General features: G+C 37.2%; 1 protein-coding gene across 1 annotated transcript; it reads left to right on the top strand.

The window, feature by feature from the left end:
* The first annotated feature begins 3,277 nt into the window (after positions 1 to 3,277).
* Positions 3,278 to 6,551, top strand: LOC143538488 (uncharacterized). Its single transcript, XM_077032043.1, has 3 exons — positions 3,278 to 3,772; positions 4,962 to 5,199; positions 6,306 to 6,551. The coding sequence occupies exons 1-3, from the start codon at positions 3,464 to 3,466 to the stop codon at positions 6,419 to 6,421; spliced, it is 663 nt and encodes a 220-aa protein (XP_076888158.1). The 5' UTR covers positions 3,278 to 3,463; the 3' UTR covers positions 6,422 to 6,551.
* Positions 6,552 to 15,452: the final 8,901 nt, after the last annotated feature.

Genomic DNA, 15,452 nt, shown 5'->3' with positions numbered 1-15,452 from the left:
GTGATATACGATCGTCACGTCCTCGTGTTTCCGCCTTGGGAGTGACGGATTGGTATCACGACCATTGGTGTATATATAATGACTTACTTAATCTTCTTACAAACATATCTTCTTCTTTTTCACGGTCCCAGAACTCCATCGAATTTCAGAATTCTAGACCGTGATACCCCCGGGACATGCAAGGGCATAGTCTTAGCCCGAAGAAGTGTCCAGTAGACAGTCCTACTAGCGCAATCAATCACCTGTCATTAGAGAGCTGACGCCACCGACTGAACCTATCTCACAATGGCCACATAGTATGAAAAGAGCAATGTTCAGCAGTAGCTCCCACTATGATATCTATACCCGATGCATGATATCTACTAGCTAGGGAGCTCTGCAGCAGGGTGACACAAAGGAATTTCCAAAATGATGGAATTCCTGTTGAATATTGTGGACCGGTTCGGTTAAGTCAGCGCAACCGACAGAGTTATAACTCGTAAGAGTTACACATTGGGTCACGGATAAACCAACTTAAGTTAGTTAACCAGTATTGACTAATAATAATGAGATAGTAATATTTATGGGCTGGGCTTTGGAGTTGGAGATGGGCTTGGTGGCCCGGTTAGGATTAACTAATATATTAGTTAACCTAATCATTAGTTTGAAAATATAAGATTTTAACCTAGCCACCAAAAGCTCTCCATCTCTTCTCTCCCTCTACCACCGTTGCCGACCATCTCCCTCCTGCCCGCCGGAACTGCCGCATTGTGCCGCCTCCGCCACTACCACTGCTGCTGCTAGCTGCTTCCATGCACCGCCACCACTGGGTCTCGTTTAAATTAGTCATCTAGCGAAGCTCGTTATCCCTCGGTGTTCAACTAGTTAATCATTAATCAAGATAAAATTAAATATTATCGGTTTTGATTTGTATTTAATTTGTTTGTTTGATCTACACTCGTACTGTTTGTAGCTGGATCCTGTTAGGTTCCATAAAAGTGATTATTACTCGTTTATTTATTCCGCTGCGTTGATAATAATTAATGAGATTAATAATTATGAAACCTTGATTAAAATCAGGTTCAATCGTTAAACCATTGACTGATCACCACTGGAACCCAACAGTGGCATCATAACCTTAGTTACAACACATGAGTCGAATCCGCTATTTTGACCGGTTCTACATCATAAACTTCAAGGTTGTTAAAGTTTTTGATTTAGATAAAAAATAATTTAGGGCAACATTAGTTTGGTCAATCTTTTGTTTATTTTATTTGACTAAAATGATTGTCTGATCTTATTTTATTTTGTTGAATATGTAAACCTGGCCCGACCTTATGTGTTTGGTTGAATTTTTTTTTGTTTTGTCCATTTGGATGGTTCAAAAGTTGTATTTACTTTCGGTTTTTATTTTATGGTTTTTGGCATTTTTAATAGTTCAAAATTGTAATAGGTAGGGTTTTATTTTCATTATATATGTATTGGTTAAATATTGTAATGAGAAAGACCCGAAGGAAAAACCGAGGACGAGGACATGAAGTTCTTGAAGTCAGTGGGAGATACTAAAGATGACGGGATGCACTAAGAATCCTTCCTTATAGTTGTTTTGTGTTGTGACCACTTGACCCGACTGATATTGCTAATAGGCTCTAGCAAGATCAATCATTTATCTTGGCCATTTAAGACTTACAACTTTGAAGAAAACATGTGAGATGAATAGTATTAAAAAAGTTTGAAGGACTTGTTTGTTTTCTCATCAAAATATGAGGACATGAATCAAGATTTGGAATAGAAATGTAGAGGTGTTTTCTGTGTGTTTTAATTTTAACTGTAGTAATTTACCTTTGAAGGTCTTGTTTGTTTGCTTGTCAAACCCTCAACCTAGCAGATTTGAATCAGGTTGTGGTGGATCATGGTAAAGTAGAGAGGAGACAAATGGTGAAACAAGTTCATTTGAATTGAGATGAATAACATAGATAAGGGAGGTTAGTTGAGTAGAATAAAAACGCTGCAAGCATGATGGTGCTGATACACAAAAATGATAGTGGCTGGCCGAAGATGGAGGCTAACAAATTGTTACGTGTTGTCGAAGAAATCAAAAGTGTGTTAGCCTGAGAAGGTGGCAGTAGTGGTATGTGGTGGTGATGATGATGGCCGATGGTGGCGGGAGATGGTGAATTCGAAGGTGGCCAGAGATGGTGGTAGGGATAGTGAGTGATTGTGTGTTATGAGGAAGGAATATTTGGGTTAATTAAAGAAAGGGTAGCTACGCAAGATTGTAAACTAAGGTATGTAAACAGAGATAGGGGAGGTTAATCGAGCGGATTTCAAAATGCCGCCAGCATGATGATGCTGATACATAAAGATGATAGTGGCTAGCTGATGAATTGTTGAGGAAATCAGAAGTGTGTAAGACTGAGAAGGTGGTACTATGGTACTTTTGGTATGTGGTGATGATGATGGACACAATGCCCGACCATGGTGGGAGATGGTGAATTCGATGATAGAGATGGTGAGTAATTGTGTGTTATAAGGAAGGAAGATTTTGATTAATTAAAGAAATTATAGCAATGCAGGATTATAAACTAAGGTATGTGTAACGTTTTAAAATCCGGCTTTTTACTTGTATCAGATTGGGCTAAAATGTTGAACCGGGTGGTTAAACCAGGCTGAATTGTTTACATTGTAATTTCATATAACTGCAACTTCAACTCAAAAAATAACCCAAAAGTATATTATTTCATAATAAAATATAGTCCAAAAGATAATCCATAAAAAAAAGATAATACAAAAGTTAACTTATTTAACATTAATTGCTAGGTTAAAGTAATTTTAGAAGATATGGGCCCGAAAATATCAAAAGTCTCTTGCGTTTAAAACGGTTTGCCGGTTTAAATCGGTATTTTACAAAAAACTGTCGGTTTGATATTCTAGCTGACCACCTAGAATATCGGGCTAAAAAAACCGGTCTTATATGCGAAACACGGTATTATCGGTTCAACTAGCCGCACGAACGGGTTTTTAAAACACTGGGCATGTGTGGTTTTTAAAACACTGGGCATGTGTCGTTTTTATTAGTTTGTTTTTTAATTATAAAGGGTATTTTAGTAAGTTTATTTCTTATTTGAGGTTATTTCGGTCATTTTACACGGCTCTAAGTAAAAAATATTTATAGAGTTAACAATATGTTGGACTGAAAGTGCTTAATGGTTAACAGTTAAACTATTAAAATCCAAATTTTCATAAATTAAATATCAAATAAATTCATTAGAAGAAGGTCCTGGATCTAAAGATCGTGATCCATAATTCCCTAAACACGTGTCAATTACCACATCCGATTACTCCGGCCCCCACAACTGCTTTCATGGATCTCAACATCCCTAAACCGTCAGATCAACTAACATCCCACACTCTCTCCAAATCCAACGGCCAAAACACCCTCGCCTAATTTAAAACACCTTCACGCTAACTTCCGGCCAATCAAATGGCGGTGATGAACGGCGGTGCGGACAAACCACACGGCGGCGTGCTACTACCAGACGAAACCGAACAAACCTCTAGCCCTAGATCCAAAGTGACGACTGAATCAGGAGAAGGTGTAACGCTGTACGGCGTGTCCGTACACCTAATCGAATCGGTACTGGATCCAAATTCAAGTGATCCGGTGGCTTCGCGGATCAGGAAATCGGTTAGTGAGGCGGTTCCGATGTTTCGTAAGGCTGCTTTGAATACTCGGCGTGATGTTATTGAATGGAGTCGCGGTAGTCCTGTTCGCGGTCTACTGGTTGTTTCTGTGAGTGTTCGTTCGATTTGGATTGGAAAACGAGTTCATAATAAGTATTGATTTGTGTTTTTGTTTCCTTAGTTGTTCGTACGGTGGGAATTAGTATCTGGATTCATTAATGCTGTTATTTGATAGATTTTGAAACGTATACGACGTTTTAATTTCGGTTGAATTTGATTTTTGAATTAACTGATTCATAGAGAATTTAATAGTTCACAATTCAAAGTTCAGTAACCCTATTTGATGAGTGGTCTCTTTGAATTTGATGTCTGTTAGTCTTGTAAACGAACCGAACTTTTCGTGAGCCATTCCGCGGGAAGTTTGTTTATATTCGTTTATGTAATAAACGAACGAACATGAATGCATGTTTCGTTCGATCATTTATGTACGTGAACATTTATTTATTTATGTTCGTGAACGTTTGTTAATTTATGTTCGTTTATTTATGTTCATTTGCATATTAATAGAAAATAATTATCTATTATCTGGATGAGTCACCTATTTATTGGTTTTATAATTGTTCTTTTGTGTTAATTTAAGTGTGTCATTTATGTTCGTTTATCTTTTTTCAGCTATGTTTATTTATGTTCGTGAACTGTTCATTCAAAATTTAAACAAACGAACACGAACATGATCATTTTTTAATCGAATGAACATGGACACAAATCTTTGTTCAGCTATGTTTATATATGTTCGTGAACTGTTCGTTTAAATTTTAAATAAACGAACATGAACACGATCAATTTTTGAACGAACGAACATGACCACAAATATTTGTCCAATTAAGTGTTCGTGTTGATGTTCGTTTAAAGTTAAGTGAACGAGCACGAACATGCCCTTGTTCGTGTTCGTTCGGTTCGTTTACAGGCCTAATGTCTTTCATGTAGCTGGTAGTAAATTCATTGGAAAGATATCATAGGTGGTTAGAATTGAGGATTGGATTGATATTGGAAGTGGACCAAAGAAGAAACAACGTTAAAACTATTCGATTGATGATTAAGTAAACGAATGCAGTAGCTACGTGACATATTAAGCACTCTACATAGGTATAAAATGCACTGATAGGCAATCAGATAGTATTAGTTATTCATATGTGTAGAATGCACTGGTAATTAAAAGTTTTGGTTTCACTATAATTTCTTGAATCTTTATGAAATTTATCTAATTTATGATTACTTTTTGATGAAAACTTGTGCAGGCAGGGATAGTGACTCTCATAGCTCTAACAGGAATGCTGGTGTTTACAGCAGTGTTTGTTGCAGCAACCGTGAATGCAATTGTCATCTCTCTTCTCATCTCTTTGGCAGCAGTTGGAGGCTTTGTAGCTGTTTTCTTTGCTTGTATGACAGCAATGTACCTTGGCGTGTTGTTCATCACTGCGTTTGTTACATTCACTGTAACTGTCTCAGCAATCATCGCGGCTTTAATCGCTGCCGGTATGTATGATTATTGTATTTCTGTTTCCATTATTCTACACAACCAATTTTAAGTTGCACACTGCGAGGACCGCATACCTAACTGTATATGTTGCTTTAGTTGAGATACATAATACGGTTATATAACTGCATAACCGGCTCGCTTTCTCTCTCCCACTATATTATGTTAGCACAATGTACAAGTGTTTATGCGATTTTCTACTTAAAAGTTAGTTTTGTATTGAACGCCCCCCTATATGTATATGATAAGGATACTAAAAAGGAAACTTACTAAGATTTGATGAAAATTTTTTTATATGCATGATTAAGTTCCTTGCATATTACAAAAGTTCAGTTTTATAAGTTAAGCTTGAAAAAACGAAAAAAGTTAGGGACTTTATAACTTATAAGCCACTAAGCTTTTGTCACTAAATATTAAATGTTATTACAAAAAGGGGGTAACTTTATACAATATTACCAAGTTTCTAAAGCCACAGAATAATCTGTTACTCTCTAAAGTCACAACTTTCATAAGTGTTTCAGTCCTATATAAGATTTTTATAAATGTTTGAATTAAGTGAGGCAAATAAAACATATATGAATCTTGGTCACAATTTAGTGATGACTTTTCTTTTCCAATCTGACTTAAATTTTACGATTATGAGACTTGGTTATTTTTAGTGAATTTTTTGCTCAATGTTTACTTCAAGTTAACTGGAATTCGCTCAGTTAGTTCTAAAATCCTTACAGTTATATATATATATAAAATTTATATAGGATTGTAACACCTAATGAAATTAGTGCTTTAGAGGGACAAAATAACTGTGATCCTAGTGGTACAGTTAAGAAACTTGGTTACCCTTACAAAAATTATATTATTGAGATAATTGTCTGTTTTTCAATGAAATAATTTGGAAGCTGTAAGTATATAAATACATTTTGAAACATTCAACTTGTTCCGTTTTGTTATATTATTTATTTATTTTGTTTTTGTAATTTTAACTGTTCGACCGCTAGCAATTAGAGATGAATTAACAGTTAAAATATATTGTTAGATTAAATAGTTTGAACCTTTAACCTATTTATGACAATATTATGTTTTGTATTGAACTTATATTATGGATTAGGCTGGATTGGGTTCATCTGGATGGTTTGGTTGGGAGCAACGAAAAGTGCCAAATATGTGAAGCGAATAACGCATGCAGCCAATGCTTCTGGTCAGCTAAACGCACGTAACTTCTAGATATTTTTAAATGCGCGCTAGTTATTTTTATGGGAGTTGAATAAGCAAACTAAGATTCCATTTATCTATAGCTTTTTTCTGTGCATGGTACTGGTTTTGATGTAGTTTCATCTTCAACACTTGCACACACATTATATATAACTTTATAAAAATCATGTTTGTGTGCGTGCTTGCGACAAAAATGTACTCATCTTGCAATGATAAGAAATTAAAACAATTTCGGAAGCATAAATTTAACGAAAATATCTCACTTAGTTTAAACAATGTTTACATTTACTGTATTAAAAAAAGTTTGTGGTGGGTTTTAGAAAACAATATTATTTGAATTTTGAAGCATGGGATTAATAGGAAACACGTAATATCCCTCAATACATATTAGTGCTAGAAAATATTGGAGAGTGCTAGAACATTGAAGAATTGCTATCTTGAATATTATAGTCATTCAAACTTTTCATGAAGAAAATATATGGTTTGCTTGTAAATACATAAATGTGTGTTCTTTATTTATATGAGAGGGAGAGAGTAGGGATGAACATTGGATAATTAGTACCGGTATCTCAATTGATACGTGCATATAGATTAGGTACGGCATGGGATTTAGTACTCACTTTTCTTGAAATTTGATATCGTACAATATCATACAGAGTCACAAATATGAACATTTTGTAACGAGTAGTGGTATCGTAGCGGTATGATACCGATAGATTCGGTATGATATTCAGTATCTACTTTTCTTAAAATTCGGTATCGACGCGTTGCACTATCCTTGTATATGCTGTTGGAAATAGTGGACCGGTTCAGTTAATTTAACGCGGCCGAACGAGTTACCACCCGTGAGAGTTACACCTTGAGCAACGAACTAAAATATGCTTACATGGTTCAACCGGTAATGACAAATAATAAACGAGATTAATTATTTATACTGAAATAATTAACCAATCATAGATTATATATGTTTCTATAGTTTAATTAATTAATTAATTAAACTTTGGACTTTTGCATATTGATCTTACGTGAGCTAGGTATGGGCTTAGGGCCTGGTTGTTTTATCTGTTTAACTAATAAGTAATGTATTATTATTATAATAATACAAGAAACTTAACCTAAACAAGATCTTGTGCTCTAAGAAAACAAAAAGAGCCTCTGCATTATCTTTGTCTCACGGCTGCGAAGAAGAACCACGCAAGCTGCCAAACAGCTGGCATACGACCACCACCGTTGATCTACGAACTCTCGCCGATCACCGTTGCTGTTACCGTGTGCCAGTTGTTGCCAGTCGCTGTCCTCCCACATATCAGCAGCCACCGCACCGCTGCAGTAGTACGCCTTCGCCGCTCTGTTTCTTTGTATTCGTCAACTGGCAACGTTCGTTGTACCTCGGTGTCTCAACCGGTTATTAATTAACCGAGGTATTATTTATCTTATCGGTAGTTAAATAATAAATAGTTTATTATTATCGTGCTCATATGGTTTTGTAACCGGATCCTGTCGGGTTTAGTTTCGGTGCTGGTTAATTGTATACTTTCCGCTGCGTATAATTATTAATTAATAAGATTAATTATTATTTATCACGTTTATTAAACCGGTTTTAATAAACAAAATTTTAACTGATCACCACTGAAACCCAACAGTGGTATCAGAGCCTTGGTTACAACATACGAGTCGAATCCAGTAATTTTACGTGTTCTACATCATAAACTTCAAGGTAGTTGACGTTTTTGATCTAGATAAAATATTATGGCAATTTTAGTTTGGTCAAAATTTTATTTATTTTATTTGACCAAAATTATTGCCCGTCTTAATTTTCGTTGAATATGTAAATCTGGCCCGACCTTGTTTGTTTGGTTGAATGATTTTATTTTGGCCATATGGATGGTTCAAAAGTTGTATTTAGTTTTCAGTTTTATTTTATGGTTTTTGGCCACCTTGATGGTTCAAAATTATAATAGATAGGGTTTAGTTTTTCATTACTTGTATTAGTGTAATTTTGTAATGAAGAAGACCCGAAGGAAAACTGAGGACAAGCTCATGGAGTTCTTGAAGTCAATGGGAGTTACCAAAGATGACGGGATGCACCAAGAGTCCATCCTTGTGGTTGTTTTGTGTTGTGACCCCTTGACCCGATTGATCTTGTTAATAGGCTCTAGCACGATCAATCACTAATCTTGGCCATTTAAGATTTACATATTCTTATTTGCTATCGTGGTTGCTTGCTTGATTATAATAGGTTATAATACCACCAACCTAATACCAAAATTTTTTAAAATAAATTAACCAATCAAGTTTTACAAAATTGAATTAAATTTAATTTTCCATAACTAAATAACTTAATAGGTAAAACTATTAACTTAAAATTGGTTAGCATTATCGCGACAAACTTAGTTTTAATATGATATATAAAACTAAGTGTCCTGAAAGATGAAAGGGTTCATCAAGTTGTCTCGATCAATAAAGTAAAACGGAACTTTTACTCTATTCGGTAATATTTAAAATGAATCCCAATTTAAATCAATAGTCTGTGCCATTCTACTATAAGCCACACTTGAGGCATACTGCGAAACTTCAAGTGTTTGGAGCTACAGCACCGCACTTGATTTCTAGCCTATCCCTTCAAGGTAAAAGGGTTTCGTCGACACATCCGGCCCTTTCACAAGTGACTATACTAGGGCGACTATTACTTTACTCTCCTGTTACGTGCTACAGCTGCCTGGAGACTAAGGTGGGCATATATGAGGCTAAACGTATCTACTTAGGCAAATGTTGTCTTAATAGGCCTCATAAATGAGAGTTGTGCTCTATTCACAATTGGCAATCGTTGTCTGTTTGCCTGACTGTAACATCTAGGAAAAAAACCCATATTTATTTTGGGTTAAAATTGCCAACTTTGAAAGTTGAAGGATTAAAAATAATCTCAAAGATAAGTAATGGGAAGAATGAGATTAAGAAAAACAAAGCATTCTTATGTTAAGGAAATAAGAAAAATTCATCCCACATGGAAAGATGGAAGAAAGTGGAAGCATTCCACATGGGTATAAATAAGGAAAATACACTTTCATCCCACATGGAAACAAATAAAGAAATGGAAGCTCTTTATAAGGAAGCAAGTTTCCATAAGAATGTTTTAATGTAGCTAACCACTCTCCATAGTCCTAGAAGAGGGTGCGAAGCACCCGACGCGCACGCACACGGACACGGACTCGGACGATGGGCGTAATGTGGCGTTTTGATGGCGCACTTTGCACTTCGCATCGCCGCATAAGGGCCGCTTTAGTATTTTTGGAAGATGGAAGTATGATCAAGAAGTGGCAAGTTATCAAAGACGAGGGACTAAAAATTAAAATCTGAATTCTGGAACCCATCGACCCTAAACCCAGCCTCAAGACCATCGCGTTTCGCGACGGTCTGTGATGACGCAGCAACACGTGTCGCGATCAGGGGACACGTGGCAGACGCTAGGGCTGAGTCAGCAGCCACGCGTCGTTTCTCTTACATCGCGCTATGCGATGGCTTAAGACAATGGACCATCGCTCTACGTGATGGATCCCAAACTCGGCTATAAATAGGAGGGTTCACGGCATTCACCACTCACACCTACAACACACTTTTCATACATCCCAAACTCGGCTATAAATAGGCTGTTCTCGTGGAACGTGCCAAGCTCTGAAGCTCTGACAGTCTAAGCTCTAGTACGCGATATAGAGTAGAGGTGCTGCTCGATCAGTCATAGGCATTTAACTCCAAACACCCGTATGAGGTAGGGGTTCTTATTAAGTTATTATTTTATTATTATAATAATAGCTTAGACTATAGTCGGGGATATAGCCCGAACCTTGATTACTGATAAGCATAATATAACTTTTCATAAGCAAGGGTTAGAGTTAGAATATTGTTCCTTTACGATTAAGAAACTTAACCATTTACATGCAAAGGTTATAGTTAAATAGTATTTCTTACTAATTAAGAATAATACTATTTATTCACAGGTTATAGACAAAGTAATGTTTCTTCTTGAAGAAGAAACCTGGTATAAATGTTTCTTCCTGAAGAAGAAACCTGATATATAATTAATAAATAAACAAAGGGACTAAATGTCCACATGTTTTGTACAAATAAATTATCAAGGTTACAGCTATAAAAAACAGACTACGGGGTCTGAAGCTAGATCGTTGATCTAGATATTTATACAAATGTTATACTCGTACTATAGGTCCGAGATAACAGCCAATCAATCAATCTGAAAGCTGAAAACAGAAACAGGAATCAGTAACAGAAACTGATTTACAGACAGGGGTCAGTAACCGAAGCTGATCAATATATAGGAATCAGTATCAGAAACTGATTACAATCCTAAAAGGTGAGTACGTCCTAAACTTTTACAACTCTTTTAGAGTCTAAACTGTTTGCATGGGATTTACGAATCCTTAAAACTTTGTGCTACAATAATAAGAAACGGGCATACTCAAATTAAGAGTATACATGTCTCTGGATCCATACATACACGGTGACTCGGATTTCCCCGAGGCCATGCATATCATCAAACATGCCTCTGGTAGTCTACGAGACTGATCAGAGAAATGATATTGTGTATATGATTAATTGTACATGTACTTAGGGTAATTGTAACCCAATTGAGTTGGGTGCCTAATGAGTATTGTCACAAAGGTATTGTTATTGTTTACACACAGGTATTATTGAGTCAGCGTCATTCACCGGCTGTGTGTTGACGTATTTCCCCCCCACATTTCAGGGAAAACTGTAAAGAATAGAACTGACATGCAAGATTGATAGAAGATTGGAGACATAGTCATTAGAGGTGATCTGATGGCTCAGATATTTTAGTTAAATATTGTAAAGAATCATATTTTGAAATAACAGGTATTGAAATAACAAAACGGGTATTCTGACCCGACATTTTATAAATGAATATTTTATTAAAGGGCTTCCGCTCATATTTTGTCAAATATTGAAATGGGTAATTGAACTCATTATTTTATATAAATAAATATTAAAATTTTAAAGACTTCCGCTAATAACCCGCAACTCTGATATATTTTCAAAACCGGATACCAACTAACGGGCGTCACACCCAGGCCCTAAGTCGGGGTGTGACACTAACCACTTACTAATGTTGTGTGCTGCAGCTGCCATTAGTAACTGGAAGCTAGATTCTCAAGTTCCTATTTACTAATGTTATTGAGTCATTAATAATAGGATTAAATCATCAAAGATACTAATTAAAATTTACTTTTGCTTATTTAAACAGATGTCTACTGATAATAACTCCTCATTCACTCTCAATGCTATTCTTGAGAAAGAAAATTTGAATGGCACCAACTTTCTTGAGTGGCACCACAACTTGGGACTTGTTCTCAAGATAGCAAAGAAGCACTATGTTCTCGATGGACCTGTTCCAACCGAGCCTGAAAACAATACTGTTGATGCCAAGAGGGTTCTTGACAAGCATATGGATGACTCGGCTGAAGTCGCCTATATCATGCTAGCCACCATGTCTTACGAGCTTGCTAAAGGCTTGGAAGATTTGGTGCCTATGAGATGCTTGAGCAACTCAAGGGCATGTTCCATAAACAAGCCCGTCAAGAACACTATGACACCATGAAACAACTCATCAGCTGTAGAATGGAACATGGATCACCTGTTCGTGCGCATGTCGTCAAGATGAAAGGGTACATTGAACAACTAAGGAAACTTAATTATCCCCTGTCAGATGAAATGGCAGCGGATTTCATCCTAAACTCTCTTCCCGGCTCTTACGACCAGTTCGTAATGAATTTCAATATAAATGGCTGGGTGAAGACAGTGCGGAGCTTCATGGAATGCTCAAGACGGCTGAGATGAATATTCCCGCTAAAAACAATCAAGTTCTTATGGTTCGATCTGCTGGTGTTGTCAAGCCTAAACCCAAGAACCGGGGACATAAAGGTAAAGGCAAGAAGAAGGTTACTGTTGCTGCAAGGTCTGCCACCAACACTAACAAAGGTGTTGCAAAGGTACCACTGCCGCCTCCTGAGGAGCGCCAGTGCTACAAGTGTAACAAAATGGGACACTGGAAACGTAACTGTCTCGACTACCTTGCTGAGCTCAAAAGGCAGAGGACCAATGGTGAAAGCTCCTCTAAATATATTTCTATTTACGTTATTGAACTTTTCAATGTCTCTAGCAACACATGGGTATTTGATACCGGATGTGGTTACCTCATCGTTAATGTCTTGCAGGAGCCTAAAAACTGGAAGAAGTTGGAACAAGGCAGCAGGGAACTCATCGTTGGTGATGGGAAGAAAGTCCCAGTTCTTGTAACTGGCACATATCATTTTGTTTGTCCGTCTGGCCTTGTAGTTACTTTGGATAACTGTTTGTTTGCACCTGGTTTGACCAGAAACATTATTTCAGTTTCTTTACTATTTGAACAAGGATTTAAGTACGTTTTTAATAGTATTGCTATTTCTGCCTACTTAAATGATATCTTTTATTTTGAGGTTAAACCTCGAAATGGTATTTTTGAGGTTGATGTTCAAATAAACAATAATGTATATAATCTTTCTAAACGTATCAGATCTGGCATCAATGATACATTTCTATGGTATTGCCGACTTGGCCACATAAGCAAGTCACGATTCAAGAGACTCCAATCCGAAGGGATTCTTGAATCCACAGGGCCGGACTCTTTTGATGAATGCGAATCTTGTTTAGTTGGCAAACTCGCCAAAGGCTCCTTCACTCATAAGAATGAACAAGCAAAGGATATGCTGGGAATCATACATACTGATGTATGCGGTCCTTTCAGAACCATGTCTAGGAATCATGAAAGATACTTCGTTTCTTTTATTGACGATTACAGTCGATATGCTTATGTGTATTTTATGAAACACAAGCATGAAACTTTTGAAAAGTTCAAAGAGTTTCAAAACGAAGTGGAAAACCAACTCAGGAAAACTATTAAAATGCTTCGATCAGATCGAGGCGGAGAGTATCTCAGCTCAGAATTCATACATCATCTAAAAGAGCATGGAATTGTTTCACAGCTCATTCCACCCGACACACCCCAACACAATGGCGTGAGCGAGAGGAGAAATTGAACCTTTCTAAACATAGTCCGATCAATGATGTGTAGAACTAACTTGTCTCACTCCTTTTGAAGCTTTGCCCTTTTGACCGCCGCGCATTGTCAATCTAGCTCCAACTAAAAATGTAAGCAAAACCCCATATGAGATATGGCATGGGCGAAAACCTAATTTGTCTTTCCTTAGAGTATGAGGATGTGATGCTTATATCACTAGTGATTCTGATGATAAGCTCGATCCTCGCGGCGTAAAAGTTGTTTTCGTCGGATAATATAACCAAAGCGGATATTATTTCTTCCATCCTGATACAAATGTGATTTCTATCAAAAGGAAGGGCCACTTTATCGAGAAGGAAATTCTCGATCGAGGAACTGGAGATAATATTGTCGATCTTGAATAAATTCAAGAACTACAAACTACCGCTGAAGAAGTTGGAACGTCTGATCAACAAGTTGTTGTTGATACGTCGGACATAAACACAAGTGTTCGCAGAAGTAATAGAACTCGCATACCAAACTCTAAATACCTATGGCATCTAGATGGTCCCGAAGTCCTCTTAGTAGCCGAGTCAAGCGACGAACCTACTAATTACAAATCTGCTATCTTAGATCCAAAATCTGAGAAATGGAAAAATGCCATGAACACTGAGATGCAATCTATGCGTGAAAATCAAGTCTGGAACTTGGTTGAGCTACCCCCGAGAGTCGGGCAGTAGGGAGCAAGTGGATTTTCAAGAAGAAAACCGACATGCATGGAAATGTACAGACTTATAAAGCACGGCTAGTCGCGAAAGGCTTTACTCAAACTCAGGGTATTGATTATGATGAAACCTTCTCGCTCGTTGCTATGACTAGGTCGATAAGGATATTACTTGCCGTAGCTGCGTATTATGACTACGAGATATGGCAAATGGATGTCAAAACTGCTTTTCTTAATGGACAACTTTCTGAATGTCTATATGGTTCAGCCTGAAGGTTTTGTTGATCCTAAATATCCAAACATGGTGTGCAAACTGAAGAAGTCCATTTATGGACTTAAACAGGCATCTCGTAGCTGGAATCTTCATTTTGATGAGAAAATCAAAGAGTTTGGTTTTATCAAAAATGAAGATGAGCATTGTGTTTACAGAAAGGCTAGTGGGAGCACTATATCATTCCTCATCCTGTATGAGGATGATATACTTGTTGGACTCGTCTGATCATTGGAAACAACATCCTTATGCTTAAGGAAGTTAAGAACTGGTTGGGATCTTGCTTCGCAATGAAAGATCTTGGTAAAGCTGCTTATATTCTAGGAATCAAGATCTACCGAGATAGGTCTTAGCGGCTTCTAGGGCTGAGTCAAAGTACATACAAAGACAAACTAATGGCACGCTTCTCTATGGATAACTCCAAGAAAGGAGCTCTCCCCATGGCTAAAGGAACCGTGTTGAACAAATTGCAATATCCGGCAACGGACATTGAAAATAAGCACATGCAAGCAATTCCATATTCTTCAGCGATTGGTTCAATCATGTATGCAATTTTATGTACTAGACCTGATGTCTCGTATGCGCTGAGCATGACTAGTCGTTTTCAGCAGAACCCTGGCATTGCCCACTGGACTGTTGTGAAGAACATTCTAAGATACTTGAAAAGGAAAAGGACATGTTCTTAGTGTTTGGAGGAGTGGAAAAAGAGATCACTGTAAGGTGTTACACTGATGCTAGCTTCCAGATTGACTGAGATGATTCTCGCTCACAATCAGGATATGTATTCACTCTCAATATAGGAGCTGTTTACTGGAAAAGCTCCAAGCAGAGTGTGGTGGCGGATTCTACCACCGAATCAGAATATATAGCTGCATCAGATGTTGCTAAAGAGGCTGCTTGGATGAAGAAGTTCATTGTCACACCCCAACTTAAGGCGGAAATGTAGGGGCGTGATCCAATTGCTCACAGCTCGAAGATACTA

This window comes from Bidens hawaiensis, unplaced genomic scaffold (genome assembly GCF_021521415.1).
Source record: "Bidens hawaiensis isolate Kalapana, Puna unplaced genomic scaffold, B.hawaiensis_p1.1 tig00011635_1, whole genome shotgun sequence".
Taxonomy (NCBI): Eukaryota; Viridiplantae; Streptophyta; class Magnoliopsida; order Asterales; family Asteraceae; genus Bidens; species Bidens hawaiensis.
This window is presented reverse-complemented; position numbering and strand designations above follow the sequence as displayed.

Bases quoted from the DNA above. Each gene is read 5' to 3' on its own strand.
- LOC143538488 (XM_077032043.1), top strand. From the start codon at position 3,464: ATGGCGGTGATGAACGGCGGTGCGGACAAACCACACGGCGGCGTGCTA. The intron at 3,773-4,961 runs GTGAGTGTTCGT...AAACTTGTGCAG, and splicing joins GCGGTCTACTGGTTGTTTCT to GCAGGGATAGTGACTCTCAT. The intron at 5,200-6,305 runs GTATGTATGATT...ATTATGGATTAG, and splicing joins CGCGGCTTTAATCGCTGCCG to GCTGGATTGGGTTCATCTGG.